Source organism: Pteropus vampyrus, unplaced genomic scaffold (assembly GCF_000151845.1).
Source record: "Pteropus vampyrus isolate Shadow unplaced genomic scaffold, Pvam_2.0 Scaffold19, whole genome shotgun sequence".
NCBI lineage: Eukaryota > Metazoa > Chordata > Mammalia > Chiroptera > Pteropodidae > Pteropus > Pteropus vampyrus.
The window spans coordinates 7,794,380-7,820,188 of NW_011888800.1; the positions used below are offsets into that span (position 1 = coordinate 7,794,380).

General features: G+C 37.1%; 2 protein-coding genes across 9 annotated transcripts in view; both read right to left on the minus strand.

Moving 5' to 3' along the window:
* The window catches only part of VPS39 (VPS39, HOPS complex subunit), a 37,558-nt gene extending 19,012 nt beyond the window's left edge, over nucleotides 1-18,546 (minus strand). Inside the window, exons 1-8 of the mRNA XM_011354969.2 lie at nucleotides 18,302-18,546; nucleotides 11,463-11,528; nucleotides 5,996-6,060; nucleotides 5,639-5,681; nucleotides 4,356-4,450; nucleotides 3,354-3,452; nucleotides 2,647-2,739; nucleotides 420-603 (exon numbers count right to left, since the gene is read on the minus strand). Of these exons, the coding sequence (XP_011353271.1) occupies nucleotides 420-603; nucleotides 2,647-2,739; nucleotides 3,354-3,452; nucleotides 4,356-4,450; nucleotides 5,639-5,681; nucleotides 5,996-6,060; nucleotides 11,463-11,528; nucleotides 18,302-18,374 (718 nt within the window). The 5' untranslated portion in view covers nucleotides 18,375-18,546. The remainder of the gene's footprint in view (nucleotides 1-419; nucleotides 604-2,646; nucleotides 2,740-3,353; nucleotides 3,453-4,355; nucleotides 4,451-5,638; nucleotides 5,682-5,995; nucleotides 6,061-11,462; nucleotides 11,529-18,301) is intronic.
* A 1,639-nt stretch (nucleotides 18,547-20,185) lies between these two features.
* The window catches only part of TMEM87A (transmembrane protein 87A), a 35,990-nt gene continuing 30,366 nt past the window's right edge, over nucleotides 20,186-25,809 (minus strand). For 3 of the 8 annotated variants that reach the window (XR_002779150.1, XR_002779148.1, XM_011354970.2), the window contains exons 16-20: nucleotides 24,765-24,838; nucleotides 23,938-23,999; nucleotides 23,220-23,275; nucleotides 22,657-22,687; nucleotides 20,186-21,409 (exon numbers count right to left, since the gene is read on the minus strand). Coding sequence is in view for 5 of the 8 variants with exons in the window: in XM_011354970.2 (XP_011353272.1) it covers nucleotides 21,368-21,409; nucleotides 22,657-22,687; nucleotides 23,220-23,275; nucleotides 23,938-23,999; nucleotides 24,765-24,838 (265 nt within the window). In the remaining 3 variants the exon portion in view is untranslated. Of the gene's footprint in view, nucleotides 21,410-22,656; nucleotides 22,688-23,219; nucleotides 23,276-23,937; nucleotides 24,000-24,764; nucleotides 24,839-25,809 lie in introns of those variants that run through there. The other 5 variants (XM_011354973.2, XM_011354972.2, XM_023527782.1 and 2 more) reach the window with 3 other exon arrangements.

Consider the following 25,809-nt stretch of genomic DNA (forward strand, 5'->3'; position numbering starts at 1 on the left):
CCGTCTGTGCCTTTAAGCTACAAAAACAACAGCAGCAATAATCACATCAAAATCCCTTTGATATTGAGTTATATGTATTATAGGAATAAATAAGGAATTTTCACAAATTATTTGGCAGAGGACACAATAAAACCATTAAAAAGGAACTAAGAAGTAAAAATAGCCATAGACAATCCCTTCCTAAAATGTACAATTCTGTTTTCATTTTCCCCCGTCTGGGGCAAAACTCAGCTTCCTAAAAAAATCAGAATATTCCTTTTTTAATGACCTTAAAATAGTCGTCTTCTTATAAGAAGGGGAACTGAGAGTGAATGACACTAAACCATAGTCTGCTAAAGCTTATGAATAGGATTTCATTCTGCAAAGGTGGCACATGGCCCCAGCCTCAAGTGGGCAACAGCAGCTGCTGTTGGTCTCACCCATGGCCACTGGTATGTCTGTCCAGTTCAGGGCACATTTCTGTGTGCAGATCCCCTCTTCATTGAGCACCACGGTGAGATCATCCTGACCCACGGCCACTTTTCCATCTGCCAGAGGTGCAACTAAGGGCTCCAGTTGTTTTCCTGTTGGAAAGAGCTCTTTGATGGACCCCTTTCCGTCCACCTACAGGAAGACACAAAGTGAGTCATCCAGCATTCTTTGGCCAGAGGCATGAATATGGCCTAGAAAAATCCAGGTAAAACCCAAAACCTACAGAAGCCAATATTCCTTGCTTGGCTTAAGAAACAGATAACAAACAGAGTTTGTTAACACAAATTTTGTCATCACAACATAGAATCAGTTTTCTTTTTCTCTAACACAGAGACAAGCATTGAACCCGGCAACTAACAATGTCAAGTGCTGGTCAAGTGCTGGTCAGGATGAAGAGCAAATGGAACTCTCATACAATGCCAGTGAACTCTCATACAGCCATTTTGTTTGTTAGCTTCTTATAAAGTTAAATATATACTTATCATATAACTCAGCAATCTCATTACTAGACATCTGCCCAAGAGAAACAAAAACTTATTTGCAGTGTATAAAAACCTATATGCAAATGTTTATAGCAGCTTTATCATAATGGTTAAAAATTTGTCTTTCAACTGATGAATGAATGAGCAAACTGTAGTACACTCATACCATGGAATACTACTCGGCTATAAAAAAGAATATATTGACACACACAACAACATGGATGGATGTCAAACGCATTATGCTAAGTGAAAGAAGCCAAACTCAAAAGGCTGCATACTATATAATTCCATTTGTATGACATTCTGGCAAAAGCAAAACTATGAGAAAAAGAACAGAGTAGTTACTAGAGTTTGGGGTATAGGAGAAGGTGTTGACTTCAAAGGGACAGCATGAAAGAATTTTTTTGGGTGATGGAACTGTTCTGAATCTTGATTGTGGAGGTGGTTACAGATCTCTAGGCATCTGTCAAAATTCAGAACTGTAGATCAAAAAGAATGAGTTTTACTGTTTATAAATAAATAACTTTTGAATATCCTGGTCCTAAAACAAGATATCCATCCTCAGACTCTACCCTCAAGAAGGCGATGGAAGCATTCAAGGTTGTGAGAGGAATGAGACCCTTACTGCAACTTTTGGCTCAGTCCTCACCCCTCACAGCCTTCTCTAAGCACCTATATGCCTAGTTGCTTTTCAGTCGACTGCACAATAGTGACTCCTTTACAAGTTTACAACTCTGATGCTGATAAAATTAGGATATTCTAATAATATAAATATGGAACAAATATATTAACTAGATAAATAATTAAGAGCTAACACAGTGGGGGATGAGGAGAAAGGTGCCTACAATTGCCAAATCTGGATTATGAAGCTAAGAAATTTAGATTACCCTATGAAATATCAATCTTTTTCTACATAGCGTGTGCATACTGGAGGAAAAAAACCAATGTCCTGGGTATTTACTGCTTAGGTTAAGAGAAAAAGCAGGTTATTATATATAAATATACATTATAACATATATAATACACATTATTTTTATATACGTGTATGAATCTCTGTGTGTGTGTATCTCATGGTATTTCTGTAAATAGGGTGGAATCCCATATACCAAAAGGTTAACAGTGATTATTTAGTTGGGGGATTATGGATGATTTACACCTTTTATTTTTTTTATATTCTTATTTTCTACGATAAACACATGTGGCTTTTGAAGTTTAAAAAAAGAAGTGAAAATATTTTTTTTTTAAAAAACATTGGGAGGCAGAAACCTCAAAGTCTTAAAAATACTTAAGTTAATACTAAAATTAGTTTATAATTCCTGAGCACTGAAGCCTGAAGACAGCAGTCCACGATAATGCTGCTGAACAGAAGCAAGCGGCCCAAACTGTCTGTTCCAATAATTAGATACAGGATGTAGAGAAGTCATCATGTAGAAAACTGAGAGTTGACTTTGCCTGGCTTAAGATACACAGATATCTTATTTGTGGAAGATGCTAAGAGCTCAATCAAACAAACACAAACCTTGTTTACAGAAATATCATGAGATACACACACACAAACCCTGTTATGCCAAAAACTCTACTTAAGGCAATTTCTTGACCTATAGTTCAGAAGCACATAATCACCTCCCCCAGGTAACCTCATAATCATCTTCTCCAAGGCAAACTGATGATATTTGCAAAAAATAAGTTTTACCCTTATTAGGTAGTAGTCTCTCTTGAAACCCACACAGATAGAATTTTCACACCATGCCATGGATTTGGGAACATCTGGTACATTAAAGTCCCCCTGAAGAAAGAGAGCAAGAGTTCAACTTAAAAGGAAAAAAAAATCATGACCTTCCTGTTGTTCCACTCCCATTCTGCAAAATCGCCCTCATCCTCATCTGAATTCAATTCTATAAGCACAAAACTAGAAAACTGCCCATATTAAAAAAACAGCAGGTCCTCAAATAATGTCATTTCGTTTAATATAGTTTTATTAATAATATTGATGAGATACCATAGGAATTTAACTCTTGTTTATATCAATTAGCCTATAGTAAAAGTGGTTTCATGGTATGTCATTTCAACTAAAGTCACAGAACCTATCAACATTAAGTAAGGACTTACTGTGTAGCTCACACACGTACTGGACAAGGTGCATTTGGAAAAGGCAAAAATCCACTTTGAAATAAACCAATTTGTATAGACGTCATAGAACTGTATTACCCCTGCCTCTGAAGACCATGAGACTTTTATCAGTGGGCATGAAGCACTCATGTGCTTAGAACAGAAGACTGATCTGAAGAAAATTCCAAGACTGGGGTCCTAACCTTCACTACAGCTGAACTAGAAATCTTTCAAGCTGTGGGTCAACTAGAGCAGTACCTCCCACCTAACCTATGGACCGGTGGACTTTACCTGCAATTCATGAAATTCCCTGTCCTTCCAGAAATAGAGCTGCAGCTTCTTTTTCACAGCCACACACATCCGCAACACCTCCTCACCAGTCTCTGTGTGCTGGAAAGACACACCCAGAGCAAATGAGGCTATGTACACAATGACTTCATAACTGAATGACATCTATTTTAGAGATTTTTCTACCTTGAAATGGCTACTAATCTGAGAATCCCTTGTAGTACGAAGTTACACTGCCAGACAAGCTGAGCTGGAGAAAACTGTACCCAGAAACAATAGACAGAGGAGCACTTCATCCCCATGGGCTTCTGGCCAAAGGTGCCTGTGCTAGCAAATCTCATGGACATTCATAATTCAGAGAAGAAAATCTTGGGGCAGGATTTCACCTACATAACCACTTCCTTTTTTTCTTAAATGTTTCTCACTCATGGCTCTCAATACATGCTGGGTCGGGGATCAGCATTTATCAGTGGCCACTTTCAACTCTTTAAAGGAGTCAGGAAAAGAATATGTCTATACACAAAACAACGCAGTATCAATGTAGACCATAAATGCTAGAAAGGGAGTAAGGCAGATTTTGAAGAATGTAAGGTTATGAATTGGCAAAAATAAAGAGAAATGTCTTTATTAAATAAAGACCACAATGATGATTAGAACAAAAGTCAATTTAATATCTTATAGTTATGTTCATGGTACTATTACAGGTTTGATTTCCCACTAACAGTTTGTTCATGATAAGTGTTTTTATCCTTAGTCAGCTGCCTCCTGCCACACAGAAGTCTGGTGCTCCAATTAGCACACATACAGGGAATGCAAATCTTTCAACCTCAGACCATATACTAAGGGGAAAATTTTTCTAATAACAATCCAAAATCAAACATTCTCTTTGGAGTCTCTGCTGGGTTTGGATATCAATGTTATTCTTTCCATTTAATGGTAGGAATGATGTAGGAAACCCTGTATTTTCTAAAGCACAAAGTCAAATTTCATTTTCCCTACACTTACCTGGAGGTCACATGTGAACAGCGATGCTCCCTTTGCCTTTGAAACCGTAGTAATTTGTTGAAACGTCAATAAGTCATGGACATAAATATTATTTTCTGTTTAGAAGAATGTAAAATGATAAATTATTACAATTCTCTAGTATAGACACCTTCAAGACAAAACTAATAACAATAACAACCAGAAGAACCAAATGGCAAATGCTGGTTGATGATGTACCTTTAGTTTCACTAACAATGGTTTATTCTGGCCTATTACTGGAATAATATGACGAAACATTTAAGAAGTCACTCAATCTTCTGAACTTGGATATTTTGTTCCTTTAGATTTGGGCTGGCTTGAATAAAAGAGCTCTTCCAAAGTACTCTTATACGCTATCTTTCTCAAGTTTGGAAATTTGTGATGCAATATTTGTATGAGAAATGGTTTTCAAAGCTACTTACGTTAGGAGGCTCCAATAAGAGAAAGAAAATCCCCTGTGGATTTTGTACAAAGCCACGGCAAGGATTTTTTTTCTAGCAAAGCAAGCAAAATAATTTCACTTGGGCCTCCTATTTAACTTGAGTCATGAAGATTTAGTTACCGTAAATGTTCTCCTCTCGACCTAGAAATGAAGTTTAAAATGATTCTACCATTTGGGCCCTAGAGTGTGAGGCAAGTTTCTCGTTCTCGGCTTGTCAAGCCGGCCTCACTGGCTGGCTTCCACAACACTGTGGCTTTTCACACAAGGCACTGAACAGTCTGGCCCTGATCTGTCTCTCACCTTCCTCTCACCACTTTCTATCACATATCCTAAGTCTGGCGAGATCTCAGGACCTTTGCTTAAGCTGCTCCCTCTGCCTATAATGCTCTGCCTGCAACTCTATTTCTGTCGAAATCCTAATCATGCACTAGAAAACGTCCTTCCTACAACACTTTTTATAAATTTCCATTGTACCTTATCACACTGAGTCATGATTATTTCCTGTCATTTCAGTCTTCACAATCATAACATAAATTTCAAAGATAGAAACCATGTCTCTTTCAACCTGATATCCCCGATGCCTACAGAAGGGCTCAATAAATATCTGCTCCATTACTGAATAAATGAAGTGACACTCCTTGGAGAACAGGGCTCAATTTTCTGAGGGCTGCTGTGGCCTTTATTACCTGTATCTTGCTATGTCTGGTTTAGAACATGTCAGTTCCACTGTTAAGTAACAACTATCAAATTAACCACGAAAGGGTGCATTGTCATAGTTTTTGTTTTTTGACACATGAAATACAAACGTAACCCCTTTTCTTACCTAACAAGCTGACCAAAATCTTAAACTGGGAAACCACATGGATCTGGAAAACAGCAAATTATTAGAGTCAATTAAACATTTCTGACAAAGTTTAGCAAATATTCATTTAACTACAGTACCGAAAGGAACCAAAGAACCTATACCAATGACAGGGATCTGATTTCGATTTATGTGCAATTGTAATTTCTGCTTGTGAAAGAGGATCTCAGGCACACGATGGATTGACAGAGATCCCTGCATAAATGAGAGGACACAGAGCAGAGGACTCAAAGAGTTAATAAATGTTACCGAAGTTCTAGCTTTGACAGGGTCTCATGGAAGTCAAATATTCCTGTGGCCACTGCCATCACTGCCTACCTGCTGAATCTTTTTGGAGAAGTTCTTATTGGATTTCTCTAGTGTCACTTCAAACCTGTTGCAGCCTGTGGAAAAGAAATCAACATTCACAGTTCCAAACACATGGATACTTATACAAATAACTACAACAAAAAAATGCTTCTCCATACTGCTCTTCTACATGAATTTTTAAAAATTCCTAAAAGAATAGAAGTTGGATATCTAAAATATCCAGTTGTCTTTACTGCATATAGTTAAGTTGCTTTCAACTCCAATTTTAGAACAGAGGGTTTCATGCACTTCCACTTGGCATTAGCAGAAAAAGGATCACACCACAGAAGTTTATGGAAGCTGCAAGGTACTTGTGAGTCTGAAGATCTTATCTTACAAAATAGTACCTTGGTAAAATGTTTCACAAAAAAGATATCCATTTGACGAGAGTCAAATATAAGAGCCCAAGCAATGAAAAGAAACCCAGCCCGAAGCATCCTTAGATCTAAAGCCAACTAAATCCCAGCAGCTACCCTAAGTCCCATATCATGGGACAAAGCAAACACTCAACACCATACCCAGAGCTAAAGCAATTTAATGCATCTAAACTTACTGCCACTTTCAGGTGATGCTACATCTGCTGGCACTGTTGCAAAAAAGGGGGAAAAGTTATACAGCATAAAAACATGTGAAGCCAGCTTTGCTGAAATGACAAAAAATTCAGCCTGAAAAGTCACCAAAGAGTCAAAAAGAGAATAATTATTAACAGCAGCTATCATTAACTAAGCAATAAAACTAGGTGCCAGGTTCTGGGTTTCAAAATTCATAAATTTATATATCTTTTCTGTAACCTCACAACTACCCCCAAGAAGAAGGTATTATTATTCCAATTTCATGTCCGAGGGACCTGATAGGTCAAGCAATTAGGTAGCAGCTAGTGAGAGAAAGCAAATTTGGGGCTAACTGTAAAGCCCGTACACTGAGCCCACACCTTGCTACCTGTCTCCCAGTTCGTGAAGAGAGACTATTTACATTGCTGGCCCCTGCCTGCCCGGAAGTCAGTGGAGATCCTTTAAGGCAGCCACAAGGGCCCATGCTACCAAGGCTGGACTTACTTTCTCCATGTGTCCCTTAGCAGAAGGGATAAGGAAGGGGTCCTGAAGTTTTGGGACATTCAGAGATATGCCCTGTATCCTGCCATTGTATTTCACGAGAAAAAAATAATTCAGCCATTTCATGCTTGATAAAGAGTTCTAAATTTGAAAAGAGCTTTATTATTAATTCTAACAATTCTCTTTCCAAGCAAAATGATTTAGGGCAGAGATTCTCAAAGTTTCTGGTCTCAGGACCAATTCATAATCTTAAAAGAGAACCCCAAAACTTTGACATGAGTTATATCTATCAATGTTTGCCATATTAGAAATTAAATCTAAAAAAATTTTAAAATATGTATGCATTAACTCATTTAAAAATATTAGTAATAAACCCATTACATAAAATAAATAACATTTTGATGAAAAATATTTTTCCAAATTTTAAAAAATGCACTGTTTTACATTTTTGTAACTCTTTTTAATGTCTGGATTAATAAAAGGCAGCCAGACTTTCACTTCTGCTTCTACATTTAATCTGTTTTGATACATTGTTTTTTGTTGACATATATGACAAAAATCTGTCCTCATGTGGGCATGCAGTTGGACAAGGAAGGAATATTTTAACAGCTTTTTCAGATAATTGCGGATCATCTTCTTTGCTACTATACCAAAACTTGAAAAATGGAGTTTCCTGCAATGCGGAATCTGAAACCTAATAATAAACTTTTCTGTTAAAGTACATTGTTCTACCTTACACTATGAATGGATCTTTTACTCATGTATGATTTAGAAAGTTCACACACTGGAAAATTTTGGTTCCCTGAGTTATGCAGATTTTCCAAATGTTCGTACATTTCATTAAAGGATATTTAAAAAAAAAAAAAATCCCAATTGTCATCCCCTCAATTTCATCAGAAAAATATTTAAGTATTGAGAAGCTATCAAACTCTTGAGAGTGGGTACAAGTTTTCCACAACTCTAATTTTCTCTTGAAAGCTCTAACTTTATCTTGAAAGCTCTAACTTTATCATTAGCAACAAATACTGCCAGTTGTTTGCTTGAGTTGTTTTAATCCAGACAGACTCTCTTTGCTCATTTTTGAGAAAATAACTATCAAATACTAAAATGATCTGAAAAACCATAATCTGTTAGTCATTCTTTCAAGCAAAAATGATACTCCATGAAAAAAGTGGCCAGTTCAGCTTGTAACCCAAACACTGACAAAAGTACTTTTCCAAACCGAGACAGCCACTGTGCTTCATGCCTTGGCACCCAGCAGAGTGCTTTATATGTACTTCCCATTATGTCATAGAGATTATTAAAAAGATGTATTCTCAAAGGTCAGAAGATAATAAATTTTACCGCCTCGTAATTAACAGTCTTAATTGAAACTAGCTTTAACAAAACAAAAACCAAAGCCACTGTGCGTACATGCTGGAGAACAGCACAAGTACCAGTACAGTCTGGTACCAACAAGTTTGCTGACCACTGTCTTGAACTTATGCTAAGAGGCCAGCAGTATTAGCTACTATTACTTTGATCAGTGCAAATGTCAATAAATGTCAGTGAAAAAAAGAAAAAAGTTTTAGTGCTACTGTGAGCTTAGTTTTGACCTTGTGGATCCTCTACAAAGATCTTGGGGACTTCCTAAGGTCTACAGACCACACTTTGAGAACCTTTGCTCTGAGGTGACAGCACCACTGAAATAAACCTAAAGTTGTTAAGACCTTAGATGTGAACTAATTTAACCTCTATGTTTAAGACATGAGTAGAATGACACCTAGAGACATTTTTGAGCTCAAAGGAGATGTCTTAGAACCCAGGTCCTCTTAATCCCAGCCTTTCCAATACATCTCATTACCCTCTCCCTTTCCTCAGACAATCTAATTGCAGGCTTATCCAAGTTTGGACTATCTCAAATTTAGAGACTGAGTTAGTTCTATGGCAGATTCACGGAGGCCCAGGTCTATTTCTGGCCCATAAACAGGCCAGAGCTGGGCCAGAACTAACCTGCTCTCTAAGGGTATAGGAAGAAGTAAAGTCTTTAATCAGAGTCTGATTTCCCAATTTTCTAAAGTAGGTTAATACTGCTACTGAAGTTACTTATGGGGAACTGAGGCCCAGGAAGATTAACTAACTTGTAAAAGGTCACATGGTAAATTGATCAAAGGGCAAGGAATAGTCACCACCAGGGTTCCAAGTGAGGTTAACAATAATATTATCAGTTGGAGTCTAAACTATGTTGAAATGTCTATTTTTATAGTCTAGTTTTCGATTCCTCACCTCTTACACAGAAATAGTATATTAAACAAGTCACTTTATTGTTGTATTTAGTATTTGATGTCACAAAAAACTGATTATCTGTTCGGGGAAAAGAATATTAGGCTCTCTTATCTTCCCGCCCTGCACAATATCTGTATCCACAGCAGATAGTCAAAACACAGAGGTTGAATGCTGAATAGAAACCAAGGCAAGATTAATTTTTAAATTACTGGCTATGTAGGTGACAAGTTATTCTGGCTCCAACAACTACAAATTTAAAGCAAGAGCCAGCAAAGTACTGGTCACAGGTTAAATCCCGGCCTCCTCATGTTTCTGTAAATAAAGTTTTATTGGAACATAACCACACCCATTTATTTACATATTGTCTATGGCTGCCTTTTTGCTACAGCAGCAGAGTTGAGTAGTTACCACAGAGATGTTAAAGACCTTAAAGCCTAAAATATTTACTAGTTGATCCTTTTTGGAACAAGGTTGTTGACTCCTGATTTAAAGGCAAGTTGAAATACTTAGAAATGAAATAAACCCTCTGTTTTGACTGTCTGTTTTCTCTGCTTACCCCACCATGGTACCTGACCAGGTGGCTTCCTCTTTCCCTATTGCACCAGTGAAGGGTAGCAAAATATACCACCCCAGAATTGGCTACTTTGGCATAAGAATTATCTTGAGCTGAAGATAACTGAGAAGAAGCAGATACAAGAAAAGCTCTCTCTGCTCTCCCCCTATTTGCCTAAAAGCAGGACATAAATTTACAAAGCTGCCTCTTCCCCTCTCTATAAGGAAGGACAGGATTTAATCACCAGAGACAACTCAAGACCCTTATCAGCCCAGAGATGGCATCAGAAGAACCTATATAACAAACTTATCTCCAATTAGTTCCCCTATATATTTGCTTTCCCACAATTTGCCACTCTAGAAATTCAAAGTCCTTTTCGTCTCATCACTTCGCTAAAAATGTACTGTTTTGTTGTTAAAATGTAAGCCCAAGTTCAAACCACCCTTTGAGTTATTCACCATTGAGTGCTCTCGTGCGTATGTAGGATGCACAAGTTAATAAACCTGTTTGTTTTTCTCTTCTTAATATGTCTTTTGTCAGTCTAATTCACAGGTCCTCAGCCAATGAACCTAAAATGAGTAGAGGGAAAAATAATATTTTTCCTTCCCTACACTATTTAGATGTTCTTCTCCTCCAGTTACCTTTTGCTCCAGGTTCTAAAGAGAAGGCTCTATCTCCTCTCTTCTTTAACTTGTTCACTAAAGAAAGTTATTTATTAGGTTGAAAGCTATGAAATTTTGTTTTTTTTCTAATATGGTCAAATAATGACAATTTCATATGACTCAACCTACTCTGGCATTAGCAGCAGATTATTTCTATAGACTCCGTGTCTCCAGGGCATAATATCCAAACATACCAATTTTCCATAAAGACAGCACAGAAATAAAATTAGGAAAAGGGAGTAAAGTACTTTTTTCCACAATAGAGAATATCTTAACAGAATAAATTTCACATACTTTTAGTTATTATTCTACATTTTTAGTGACAAAGTCACATTTGATTAGAGCTTTAGTTTTTAAAGTTCTTTCAAGCATTTTATTGCATCCAACCTCAACAAATTTGTGAGAAAAAGAGTTAATGGAAGATAAAAATGATGTTGGAAAGGACCTAGTCACAGTCAAGTGGCCAAAGAGAAGTAAAGCTGGACTCAAACCCAGGTCTTCATTCACCTAGTCTATCTAGTTAATAAGATCTTTTAAGTGAATGGTTCCTAATTTTTTTTCCCACTACCACATCATTTACAGAAAAATCTTAATTCCCACCAGAAATATTTCTAATTTTTGGCAGTGGGTTTCCAAAAAATGAGGAGGGAAGAAACATCCAGCTCCACCTCCCCTTCCACCTCCCAGATGGGAGCAGGGAAATATAGTTTGGAAAAAAATCCTGGAGATTCCTTCATGCTTCTTCCAACTGCACTACTCCCAACCCTAATCATTCTTTGAATGGTCCAGGAATCACTGATTTCATAGTTGTATACTAGCCAACTATCAAAACTTTTTTTGTGTGTGTGTGTGTGTGTGTGTGTTATAAACCATGTCTTTCTCAATTCTGGAAAATTGCCACTTACCAACATCCTTCCGAATCCTATACAGAAGAAGATGTCCTTGTTTGGTTCCAACAAGAAGCCATTCCTCTGGAAAAGAAAAGAGCTATGAAAAAGGACAGCCAGCTTTAAAAGACTCTATTTCTTTATCTGGGGGTGGAATCAGAATCAAAGAGTCAAGAAAATGAGCTGCTTTTGATAGCAGGCATTTCACAAAGCTAAAGAATGTTTATAGCCAAGAAACATTTGAAAATTAAATGTATTTATTCAATAATTACTAGGCTAAACATTTTAGAGGATAAAAAATGTCTCTGGCTTCACTGTTCCAAAATGAAACTGACCAAAGTATGATGGAAGTTTATAAAATCATAAAAGATAGTATAAACATGAAACTAGGTACCTAATCTCACGAATAACTAAAAGGCATCCTTTGAAGATTTAATGATTTTACTTGAGGGAAAATAAGAAGTGCCATAGTATGTTAAACTTAAAGAATTCATGATCTCAAAAGATAGTCTAGCAGATGGTAATAAGTGCTGATGAAGATGTAAAGAAATTGGAACCCTCAAACATTGTTGGCAGGATGCTGTCAACTTTAGAAAACAGTCTGGCAATCCCTCAAAAGATTAAATGTAGAATTACCATATGACCTAACAATTCCACCCCTGGACATTTACACGAGAAATGAAAACATATGTCCACATAAAAACTTATATACAAATGTTCATAGTAGCATCATTGGTAACAGCCAAAAGGTAGAAACAACCCAAACATCCATCAACTGATGAATGGATAAACAAAATGTGGCATATCCAGACAAAGGAATATCAGTCAGCTATTAAAAGGAACAATTGCTGATACATGTAAAAACAGGGATGAACCTGACATTATGCTAAATGAAAGAAGCCAGACAAAAAAAGGCTACATATTGTATGATTCTATTTATATGAAATGTCCAGAACAGGCAAATCTATAGGGACAGAAAGATTAGTGGTTGCCTAGGGCTTAGTGGGCTTAGGAAGAAATGGGGAGTGAATACTAATGGGTTTCTTTTTAGGGTGATAAAATGTTCTAAAGTTGACTATGGCAATACTTGCACTACTATTCTGTGAATGTACTAAAAACCACTGACCTGTACATTTTAAATGGGTGAAATGTATAATATACAAATTATATGTCAATAAAGCTCTTATTTAAAAAGAAAAAAAAGTTGGTCTAGGCCCATGGTTCTTAAACTTTGGTTTGTATTGGAATTATCTGAGGGTTTCTTAAAGTAGATCGCAGGGCCCTATCTCAGCTTCCGATTCATTAGGTCTGGAAGTGGGCCTGGGAACTTGCATTTCTAACAGGTTCCCAGGGGATGCTGATGCTGTTGGTTCAAGGACCACATTTTGAGAGACACTGGTCTACACTAAAAGTAAAGAGGTTTCAAAATGGTTTAAATAATTACCCTGACAGTCATTCCTTTCATAAACTCTCTTGATCCTTTGTAAAATAAAATACTGGATAACAATACAAACAGATAAACCCTATTGAGCATCTGCGAGGAAATGCTCAGCACATATCATATGTTACTTCACTAATCCTCACAACTATCCTTTGAAATAAGACCTTTTTATAAATCTCCATTTTATAGATGTGGAAGTTAAGGCCTTTGGGATAAGTAACTTGTCCAGAGTCACACATGTAGTAAGATGTCTGTAGAAGGCTCAGGACCTAACCACATGCTGTGATGCAGTTATTAAGGTATTCTACATCAAACGAATGGATGTTGGACAGAGGTTGTCTGGAAGGCAGCAGTTATATTTATGAAAAAAAGTCAGAAGCCACCTCAGGAACATTCTCCAGGTTGATGTCTTTTAGTCTTCAGGAAAAAGATAGTGATTCTATCTTCTTTTATTTTGCATTTTAAAGCAAACACAGAAAGTAAAACATTATATGCTATAATGATGTAAGTAGAAGCTCTAATAGAACGATGGAGATTTATGTTGGAGTAGAACATGGGGGAAAAAAAGAATTCAATTCACAACACTTGCTTTGTAAAAGATATTATTTAGAACTCTAGTTATAGATATCACTGTATTGAGCAATTGGCGATATTTGAATTGATTTTTTAGGGTACTCGCCGATATTTCAGGTATAAATAAAATGAAGTGAAAAAATTTTTTAGATTTGCTTATAGCATACATAAAAATCTATAACCAAAAAGCCAATATAATGTTCACTATCCTCCCTATCCTTCCATCTCAACTGTGCCCCCCAAACCCCTGCCAGTTCCTGTTTTTCTTTATCTCTTTTAACAGCCTCATCTTCCACCCAGGTCTGTAAGTTCTATCAATTTTACCTCTACAACATACCTCCCAAAAGCCCTCTCCAGGACCCCCTGTGATGGCCTCAACTGGTCTCACGCTACATGTCCTTCCACGTCTGCCATCAGTTAACTTACAGATCTCCAATGCTGTCACACTGAGGCTTAAGTCCTCAAGAAGCTGCACTGCCAAAAGATGAAGTCAAACTCATAAGCATGATATCTGAGAGGCCATTTTCCATTTTTATTGAAATGTTTATTTGCCAAAATATGTTCTTTATCAAATGTCTAATCTACTGGACATAAAATGGAATCAAGTAAGTTCACATTTATTTTTAAAATTTTAATTGAAATCTTATTTGACCCTTTTCATGCTTTCATTTGGAGGTACTAAGGGAAAATGCATTTATCATATATGCAAAGTTTTTTGACAACTGTCCTTTAAACAGTAAAAGCACCACACACAAAACCATTCCTAATACTCAAGCTTGTAAGGAAAAACAGTGTATCATCCAAGTAAAAACATTGAACCCTGAAGAGGCACAATGTAGTTAAAGAATTCAGTGGGGGCTCAGGTGGCCAGCAGAGGACCTAACCCATGTTGGGCCTCCTATTTTATGACATGTCACCAGATAACACAGCCATGCATGCAAAACACAGAATGAGAAGCCTGCTCTAGAGCCTGCTCTACAGGCTTCTCATTCTGTGTTTTACATGCATGGCTGTGTAGAGCAGGCACAGCATTGGGTAGACAGCTCCTTCTGAGACTCAATACTGCATATCAGAAAGTGAAACACACTACACAAAGAAGTCTCACACAGACATAAACAAATGAGAGCCAGCCCTAGAAAATTCTTGAAGGCCTATCCTGAGCCACAAGGCTAGACTCGATCCCTCCTGGGAAGTGAATGAGTCCTCTTGCTCATAACTGCCCTACTGAAGTTCTGCCCAACAGTGCAACTCCGTCCAACCTCATGTGATTAACAATTCCATTTCTGGCCCAATCCTGGCCACTGCAGGAAATAAACTGGTGGTCACTTCCCTTCTTTGGGTCACAGGACAAAGAGTAGTGTTTCTCAAAGCAAAAGCTCCTGATTAGCCACATCAGAATCACTGGGACTTATTTAAAATGCACGTTCCTGAGCCCTGCTCCCAGAGATTCTGAATCAATGATTCTGCAGTGTTGCCCAGAAATCTGCATTCTTTAATTTAAATTTTTCATTATGTGAGACATTTATGTAAATTGAGAAGTCTAGCTTCCATCTTTGTCTACTCCACCCTGTTCTCTCCCTTCTGTTATATGTAACCATTTTAGTAATTTTTGATTTATTTCTCTATTGTTTCTCTGGATAATATAAACAAATATAATTGTGTATATGCATATACAGATACACACACACACACAAATCTGCATTTTTTTACAGGCTCTGAATATACATTAAAGTTTGGGAACCAGGCTCTAGAATCAGGCATGGTTTACTAGATATGTGACCCTGGAAAAATTACTTAAATTCTGAGGTTCTTCCTCTGCAAGATGGAGTTATTATTTTATAAAGGCTCAATATGATTAGTCTGCAATAAATGAAAGTTATTACTATTAATATCATTATTTATTAATTAAATACCTATGTAATGAATACCTATTAGGAGTCAAGAACTGTTCTAGGCTCAGCAAATAAAGAATATATAAAACAAAGTTCCTACTCTGAAGGAATTTATATTCTAATATGGAGTAAGAAAGACAATGATATATAAAATAGCATTAAGTTGCAATCCATGATAAAAAGAAAAATAAGGCTTAAGTAAGAACTAGCACATTGGTGGAAGTGGCATTCTCTTTTATATAGGTAATTAGGGAAGGTCTTGCTGATTTATGTGACATTTCAGCAGAGATCTGAATGAAATGAGGAATGAGCCATGAAATATCTAGAGCAAGACAGTGCCAGGCAGCAGAAACAGCGAGTGCAAAGGTCCTGAGGTGCATACATGCTTTGTGTGTTCATGGAACAAGGAAGACTGTATGACTAAGACTATTACCAGAAAGACACAAGGGGTAACAGCATGCGTGATAAAGTCAAGGAAGTAACCAGAGGCCTGATCATGTCAGGTGTAGCCACCATGGTAGGGGTTTTGGAACTTAATTCTAGTTGTGATGGAAACACACTGAACAGTTTGAGCAGACGATATTTGATTAGATTACGTTTTCAAAGGATCACTCTACCTCTATGTGGATAAAAAACTGAAAATGGTACAATGGCAAACACTGGGTGATCAGTCAGAAGACTATTACAGTAATTCAGATGACAGAGGATGGTGCCCTCATCAAGAGTAGAAAAAGTAGAGATGGAAAGAAATGACTAGATTCTAGATTTATTCTGGAGGTGGAGCAGACAAATTTACTGACGGACTTGATGTAGTGTATAAGAGAAAGAGAGAAGTCAAGAATGATTCCAAGGTTTTTGGCCTTAGCCAGATGGGTAAAAAGAAATGCCATTTGCTGAGATGTGGGACACGGGGGAACAGGCATGTTTTGGGAGAGTGTAATCATCAAGAACTGTTCTGGCCATGCTACTAGACATCCAAATGAAGATGCTGAAAAGACAGCTGGATTCTACAATGCTGGAGTTTAGGGAGAAGTCATCAGCATCAGTATCTTCTTCATTTCCATTTCCCAAGAGATAGATGTCTCAAAGACATCTTCCAGCTCAAATATTGTCTGGCCTTGCATGATCTGGCTCCTGGAGGTTCTTGAATAATCTTCAGGTGAAATGGGTAATGACTAGAAAGAGCAATGTTTACTGCTGATAAAGTCTGAAAATAGTTTTGAGGCAGGAGGCGGTAAATGGCCTCTTGTACCTACCACAGCATCCTAGGACGCAACAGGCACTTTTCTTGCCTGGTGAGAAATCAAGGCAGGCCAAATGCTATCTACCATTTCAAAACTGTCTTCCTGAAAAGCACAGGTACAGGGAATCTACTGTGCCAAAGTGGAATTGGTGTGCGAGGCTGAGATATGTGTACTCCTAGTCCCATAGGGTATGAGTCAAGCATGTGACAAGTAAAGTGTGATAAGCAACTGAATCCATCCTTTTCAGAAGCTTATGTCCAAGGCAGAGCTGAGTAACCCGCCTCCAAGCTTCCCTAATAGGTGGCATATGCCTCTAGTATTACTTATTTTGTATCAAAATCTGTTTATGTCTTTGTCCCCCAGCGTGTGTCCCAGAAGCAAAGGCACTGTGTCTTATTTATCCTAGTATTCCTGTCCTTAGTAGAGACTGGTCCATGTAGGCACTTAATACATATTTGATGAGGAAATATCAAATATGTATTTGATATGTATATGTATTATATTTTTTCTCTATTTTTAATTCTTTCTCAGAGCATTTAATGACAGAAAAAGGAGGCATTCTTGAGATAATCTGGAGGAAGCAGGATTCTCCCCTTAACCCAAAGGACTAGGTCAGCTTACTTTGGAGGTGTGATTTTAAAGAGGCCAGGGCTGCTAAAGGCAGGAAGGGTGCACATTAACATGAAGATTTGTAGTGAAAGCACCCTACTGCAGAGGCTGTGAAGAACTCTGCAAGGCTGACTGGGTGGCACTGTGCACAGATGATGCATAAAGTGCCTGCTACCACCAAGAATCCACCAGGTCTATCATGGGTACTTAGATCATTATAAGATCTGATTAAGGATTCTGAGCTACCTTTTCATGGCCCTTGATTTTCAGTGCCTGAACATTAACACGAAAGACTGGAATTATATGTTTGGTCTTTGGCACAAACATTAGGCACAATCACTCATAAATGGCAACGTAATGTTCATAGTTAAGAGTCAAGGTTTAGACCCCTGAAACCTTTTGTCTTCCAGAGTATACAAGAGATAAGGGATGCCTGACTCTGCTTTCTGCACTGGCCACGATTACGAAAGTTTTTATTGGTTAGATTTCATTCAGTCTGAAATGATGCTCTTCTACCTACACAGTTAGGTAACTTGGGCACTTTGAATACAAGGCAATCAACCATTTGGCTAGATAAGAGTTCAGAGTAACAACGTTAAATTACCTACAATAATGAGAAGTAAACGATGAATGGATTAGATTAGGAACGGAAAAAAGGCATATGGTGTTAACTTGCTCTATCTACCCTAGCCTACTCCTCCCCCCCAAAAAACAGTACAACACAATCATCTAAGTAAGTTCAAGTCCCTGGCAGGATGAAAACTTCCCACTGCTTGTGCCTCCAAACTAAAGACTTCTTAGGAATCGTAATGAGCCAAAGCCGAGCACGATTAGTAAGGAAAACTCAACCTCCAACTCTGCACCAAGAGCAAGGGCAGGTGAAACGTCCCTACAATGCCTGAGTCCTTGGGGATCGCCCAAACAGCCCCACCGCCCTCAGTATCTACAATGCTCCGCACTCCTTCATCCCAGGCTCCTCTAGGACAGCATCAGACAGGAACCCACACAGCCAAACGCCCGTCCACTTCCCCAGACTCTTGGGAGGTCTGGGCCGCTCCCGCGCTGCCCCTGCCAGGGCCCCTCGGTCTTTGGGCTCACCCCAGGCGGCCAGACAGTCGATCTGCAGAGGCAGCTTTTCTAAGATCGGCACCGGCTCGAAGGCGTCGTGCATGGCGGCGGGCAGAGTCGCCGCTTCAGTCTCCCCCTAAGCGTGCTGGCCGGGCCCGGGGCCAGAACTAGACTAAGGGAGTGGCCCACCAGGGTCTAGCTAAGGACCGCAACTACAGGATCTTCGGCAACAGAGCCATCGTGGACACCGGACTTCCTGCTGGTCTAAACCAGCCCCTTCCGCAGCCGAAGTCCCACCCCTTCCGCCTCGGCTCCTAATGCACCTTCAAGGAATGCACATAGGCTTGGGGCTCCGTTTCACCCTAGACCCTGAGTTTCTCCTTCGTGGAGTCTTAGTAGCCATGAGTTTAACAAGAAGAAAATATCTAAATCTTAGAACTGTCTTAGGCAGTGTAGCGTGATGGTGAAAGAATTCGGGCTCTGGCGTCAGACCTTGGATGGAGATCTGTCATTTTGGAAATGAGCTGTGACGTTTAAGAAATTTCATCTCCAGAGGCTTTAGATTTCTTTATCTGCAAAATGATGGCAGTTATTTATGTACCTACCTAGCGTCGTGAGAGCTTAGCAATACCTGACACACTGAACACTCAATAAATGGTAGTTTTAGTATTACCATCATCATCCCAGCCTTACCCTTGTATTTTAAAAGTTGTTCCACGCCAGTGGTTGGGGTGAGGGGGGCGGTTCCTAGACCAGTAGCATCAGCATCACCTGGGAACTTGTTAGAAATAGTCTCAGGCCTCATGCTAGCCCTACTGAACCAGAAATTCTGAAGAGGGGTGGGTGGGGTAGGGGGGTGTCCAGCAGTCTGTTTTTAATAAGTCCCCAAGGTGAAGCCATGCACTTTAAAGTTTGAGAAACACGGCAAGAATGACCTGAATTTGGCAATTCCAAGAAATGTCACAAAATTAAACATTTTGGTTTAAAGTAAAAATGTTAAAAAAAAAAAAAAAGGGGGGGGTGAGCCTATGATATGAAGTAAAAAGACTGGCCCTGGTCACTTTGTTTTTACACAATGTCATCTGTAAATTAGGAATATTATCCCATCTTTACCAAATGCTGTTTATGATAAGTGAAATATTTTCAAGTAGTAAAAAACACAAAATAGCTAAACAAATCTTGTGTTATATCTGATTTTTACCACAGAAACTGGACACCTTGAAAATTTTGAATTGCCAGCTGCTGTGCTGGAAGAAGGCCTAATAATATCTTGTAGTTGCAGGCTCAAGGACCAAGACTAAAATAGACAAAACTATAAGGTAACAAGTCAATGTAATACTACAAATTCCTTCTGAATCTGTTCTAAAAAATGATAACACTATACCCCAATCACAACATAAGAAGACATAAGAAAAAGCAGAATTATCAGATCCCAGGTTACGGAATGTGTACTGTACACTCCTGCCCAATGCAATAATTGTTTTTTTCCCCTAGTCTCAAGTCAACATCTAACCAGCCTCAAAAAATATTTGACCAGCTATTCTGAAGCATTATGACTATCATTCGAAGTTTTAACATGGAAAAACAGAAGCCTACAACAGTTGCAACAGCTGCAACAGCCTTTAGCAAAAGGTTAACCTGAGAATACAGTCAGTTCCTCATATGGTTCCTTAGGGATATTGCCTAGGTGATTTTTTAAAAAATCACAGCAAACAGCTGTAGAGAAATGTTACATAAATGTAAACACTTTCACTATAGTAAGAGTTAGTGAAGACTGTGGTCATGTGGTCACTGGTTTCAACAGATAAGAAGATACAGAATAAAAACCATGGAAGGAAAAATTCCCATGAGAGAGTTTAGGAAAAAGAAGAAGGAGCTTTAGAGAAAATCTAAAAAAAAAAACAAACCACATAATAATTTTGTTAACATTTTTTTTATATTAAAAAATGGCATGAACTTTCTATGTAGAACAAAACTCTTGGGAAGGCAAAAGTGGACAAAACCATTAAAACAGAAATATAGTGCTTCAAATGAATCCCATCACGTTGTGATGTCTTATAAAGTCTCTAAACCAACACCAGATACAAGAATATTCAATCCTAAAGAATAAGCAGCAGTCCAGGGCCTCCACACCACTTCATGCAGGAAAAACTGTTTAAATTAAGCGAGAAGGACCTGTTTCCTTTCTATTAGCTCCTGCTTCTGAAGGATTACAGTCCGCAGGGTGCTCACTCATAAGCACTTAGCTGGAGTGCCTCTCTGCATCTAGTGCAACACCCAGTGAATGGCATGAACGCAAACAAAGCATTGCTGCCTTGGAGGCTTACAAAACAGTAGTTAAAAGTTCTGGAGTGTGCACCACATTGCCAGCAATGGGATCTGTCACAATAGCAGATGTCAAAAGAGTTAAGCTAATATTTCTCTCTAAAGTACATCTGAAATAGAAAAATCTTTAATATACACCATTTGTAAACAAAATTGCACTTGATTTTGCTTTTTTAAATGATCTGAATTACACTGTAACAGTTCCTTTCTTTTCTTCTCTTTTAATCACTGATAGAACCACAGCTCCTTAAGTCAGGAGGATTCTTTTTTTCTTAAAACTACCTTTGAAAGATATAACCTTGGCTTCCCAGGAAACAGAAAGATCATTAACAATTTTCCCCATCACCTTTGTAACTAACTCCCTAAATAAATAAAAATTACAGGCAGTTGCTCCCGGAGATTACATATTATGGTGTTGATGTCATAGTTCTTCAGATGTTAAAGTTTTTAGTTTGACAGATTAAACAATTTAAACATTATAGAAGGTTCAGGAACAACACACGTAAGTTGCATAAACATCCATGTCAGGGTGTGGGAGAGAAAGGGGCATCAATGTTGTAAATAAGAAACTTGAAGATTTTTCTCATCCTATGAACTTGTTTTCAATAAGATATTCTCCGTGTTCTGACACCTCTCGCCAGCTCCAATGCACAAATTTGGATCAAGGAACCGATCAGGATGTCACTGCCTCCTTTAATCCTATGGAGACTGACACAGAAGCTGATCTCTTCCCAGATACTAGCCATCTTCAATTGCATGCCTTCCCATTCTTTACTCCATTTTGGACCTTTCAAAATGTGTAATCATTCGTTCCTAGAAAAAGAAAAAAGGTTACTCTAAGTGCATTAATTTTAAACGGTCTACGTTCCAAATATCTTCTACATAAATAATGCGCACGAGCATTTTCCACAAATACCTGTTTATGTTCATTAAATATCTATGTTTATATTCCTAATCATTATGAAGATTTTGAAACATAGAGATGTCCAGGCCCTACACAAGATTTAACTGAATCAAAATCTCTAGGCTTTTGGACATCAAACCACAAATCAAAAGGAATTACAAATATCTTAGAGATGATGAAGATGATTAAACAAATATTTACTCAAGAATAAGCTTTAATAAAAATGTGTACCTCCTCTGATTTAGGACTTGAAGAAATACTCCTAGATATAGACAAAGATTTACCTCCAAACATTTCTACTGAAACACTCATAACAAAATACTAGAAAGAATTAAGTGTCCAAAAATATAATAGTGTATAAACGACTATGGTATATCCATATATTATATATTCAGTAAAATTACATCGATGAAAAAGTTCTAGAGATCTGTTGCACAATAATGAATATATAGTTAACACTGCACTTGAGAATCATTAGGATGGTCATTTTATGTATTTTCCACCATTTCTGGTGTGTTCAAAAGGCCTTCTAAAATCAAGAGACTCTAGAATAACCTAATATTCAGAACATGTCCAGAACTAGTTCCCAAGCCTTTATTGTGAAGCCTTCTAAATGAACTGTATGGAGGCACATTAAAAGATTAAAAAGCAATATAAACATTAGAGATACTAATTTTAAACCTTAGTATCTGAAGAGAATAGTGAAAGACATAACATTGAATAATAACTTAGTAGGTAGCTTAGTAGGTAGCTTTGATCTATTATACTCCTTTCTGAATACTTTTATTATTTTTGCCTAGGTAAGGGTTAAATGTGAATTTCTTAAAGACAAAGGAACTAGAACGCAGGACAGTATGGTATTTGCTACCCAATTTAAACAAAGGAACTAGAACACAGGACAGTAAGGTACTTGCTACCCAATTTAAACAAAACATTGCAAAGTCTGATCACATAAGCTTTGGGGGAAAAAAAGGGAAACATGTATAAGAAAGGAAGCAATCTTACATATTTGAGTTCCAAAATCAGTATTTCTACTCTCATCCTTTTTCAATGATACTCTTATTGAGTCAAATAAACAAAATCTCCCTGAAAAGAGGACTTATGACTCCCTATTAAGTCACTAGATCCAGTTTATGCACATGATTTGATTACTAACCTCATCTGAATCCAGAAGGGCTGGAAGTGCTCTGTAGAGAGAAAAACACCAAATTGAATAATGTAAAATACAGCTGTAAGTGGTTCATAAAGGACAGTGGAATAATAATTGCAATTAAAAGCTTTTTTGTTTGTTTGTTAAGATTTTTAATTAATTAATGGCTGTTTGGGAGGGGTGTAAAGCAAATGCAAAAATAAGAATCAAAATTACTGGAATTGTATAGAAAAAAACAAAACATGTTCTGCTTTGTAATAGGACCAATGTTTAATAAAATTATGGCCATGGAAAGGAACTCAAAAATTCCAAAAGAATTATCCCATTGATTTTAGCTAAATCAACGGAGATCTATAGCTAAATCTTTCTAAGCAGAAATGTCATCTGAACAAATAATTCTGATTACTTTTCTTTGTATATCATTCTCAATCTTTCATTATTTTTTAACATCTTTTAAACATTTTTAATTATTAAGTAATTTTTTACTTCTAAAGTTAACTACAAGCATTCATTAAAATAATAAAATACTAACTTTGAAACAGGATTCTTGTAATGATTCAAAGACTTACACATCTGTTACAGAAGAAGGAACATTCTCTTCTACCCACTTCAAATCATCTTCCTGCTGGGAACATACAAGTACCAGTTATTACTAAAATGCATAAAATAATATATCTCATGTAAGGATCTACAGAGGTCTCAAAATCTTTAAATTTAATCTTTTGTCACTCTGAAGCAGTATAGTCACATAACAAATGAGACTACTAAACAGAAAAGTCAAATAACTTTAAAAACTATATAACTGAAATATAAAATGATATTCTACATCCTTAAATGCTTTCTGCTCAGTGGTCTAAACCTAGAGTTTACTTCATGTAAGCTTCGCTCCTGTAAACTGAAATAAATTCTAAAGTCCTTAATGTAGAGTGAACGAACAGTTCTAAAACAAAGAAACACAAAAAAATGCCAACTAAAAAAAATCTTGATCTTGACTACAAAAAAGATCTTAGGTTATTAATGAGGCTATGACTTCAATGATAAAAACCAATAAACAGAACTATCAGATTGGTCTGGTATCTTTTCAGGACATAGTACCAAATCATCTCATTAAAGATTACTAAATCCTAGACAGAATCACTTACTGTCTGTTTTTAAAAATGTAAATGTAACAATATTAAATTAAAAGATTTATAAAGCATGCTTACTTACAGCATAGGTAAAGAAATCATTAAGGCTTATACATAACTGCTGAAGGGAAAACAGGAAAAAAAAATAAGTCACACTTACTGCTTTGTTTACTTTACTATTTCCATTTGGTTCTTGTTTGGTACTTCTCATTTTCATTCCTTCTGTAAAGAAAAAAAGAGAGTGGTTAACTATGTAAACAGACCAGCAATGATTGCAAAAATGGAGTCAGATCTTTAAGCTTATTGACACTGAATTACATAACAGTTTCTCCATCTTTACATATATGCTGGGAAGCTGAAAGCCAAATTTTCAGCTCATCTCTAGTAAGCAAACTGGACATTTAATACACAATTACTCACTGAATTTACCATGGCTTCATCTTAAGAGTCATACCTTATTTTTGCTTTGCCCTAACTTCACCACAGACCAGACTAAGGAACAACATAGCTTAAGATAATAAACAATGTACTTTTATCAAAGTATCCTGATTTTGACACTCAAAATGTTATATAGTTGACCCTTGAACAACATGTGTTTGAACTGTGCAGGTCCACTTATAGGTGGATTTTTTTCAATAAACACAGTAAATGTATTTTTTCTTCCTTAATGATTTTCTTAATAGCACTGTCTTTTCTCTAGCTTACTTTATTGTAAGAATACAGCATATAAAACATATAACATACAAAATACGTGTTAATCAATTGTTTATGTTATAGGTAAAGCTTCCTTCCAGTCAACAGTAGACTATTAGTAGTTAAGTTCTGAGGGGAATCAAAAGTTATACATAGGTTTTTGACTATGTGGGGAGGCGGTCAGCGCCCTTAACCCCCCATGTGGTTCAGGGTCAACTGTACTTGCTTTACCCTATTTCTAAAAACCAGGAAAGGATATTTAAAGTACAAATTAAAGGTGAATTTTATCACTACCAAAGCTTTCTTTCAGCATAGGTTCCTTTTGTTCATCCTCCTCCTCTTCCTCAGATAATGGTGAAAATGCAAATCTGACAGAACAAAGGTAGAACAGATGGAAAAAAATTAGAAAACTACAAAATCTGCTCCACTGTCTGGATTTTACAGGACTAATTACTGGAACTGCCAATTACAGTCATTCATAAAATCAGTTTAGTGAATAATAAAATAATTCTTCCCTTTCAAAAGCTCTCAATTACCTATATCAGCAAAGGAAACGCCGGACAGTGTCATATTTAAGAATGCAGGTTCAGCCACATACTACCTGTGACTTTAGACAAATTACTTATTCTCTCTGTGCCCTAGTTTTCCCATCTGTGAATGGGGGATAACAGAACATTACTCATAGAGATATTCTATGGAAAGTAAATAAGTCATTTCAAAAGTGCTTAGAATACCTGACACAGTAAGCATTCAATAAATATTCACTTACAAGCATATGTATCACATAGAGGTAAGTAAATTCTCATGTAATTTAAAATCTCAGTTTCCAAGTAGGGAACTAAGAAGATGAAGGTCTAATCTGGTACATCTAAGGTACTTTTCTTTCACAACTTCCAAGAGAGTCAGCAAAGCAGCTGCCAGATAGATAATTCCTAGAATGCTTTAGCTTTGAATTTGTTCTGCACTTACTGTTGCCTATTATTTTCATTCTACCATGTTTTTAAATCGCCTTTTCATGATTAAAAAAAAAAAAAAAACACTTTATAAGCCAGGAATAATAGGAAACACCCATAACCTGTTAAAGGATAACTAACAAAAATTCACAGTAGATAACAGTTAATGATAACACTTGAGAAGCATTTATTTTAAAGTCAGAATAAGATAAGAAGGCCCAAACTCACTGCCTTGACTCAATATTATATTGGTCTAGCCAACACAAAAATCAGAAATTAGGCAGCGAGATTATTTGGAAAGGAAGGAATAACACTGTCATTATTTTAGATAATAACCAATCTAATGAGAAAACCTAGAAATTATCAGAACAAGGTAATGTAATGTA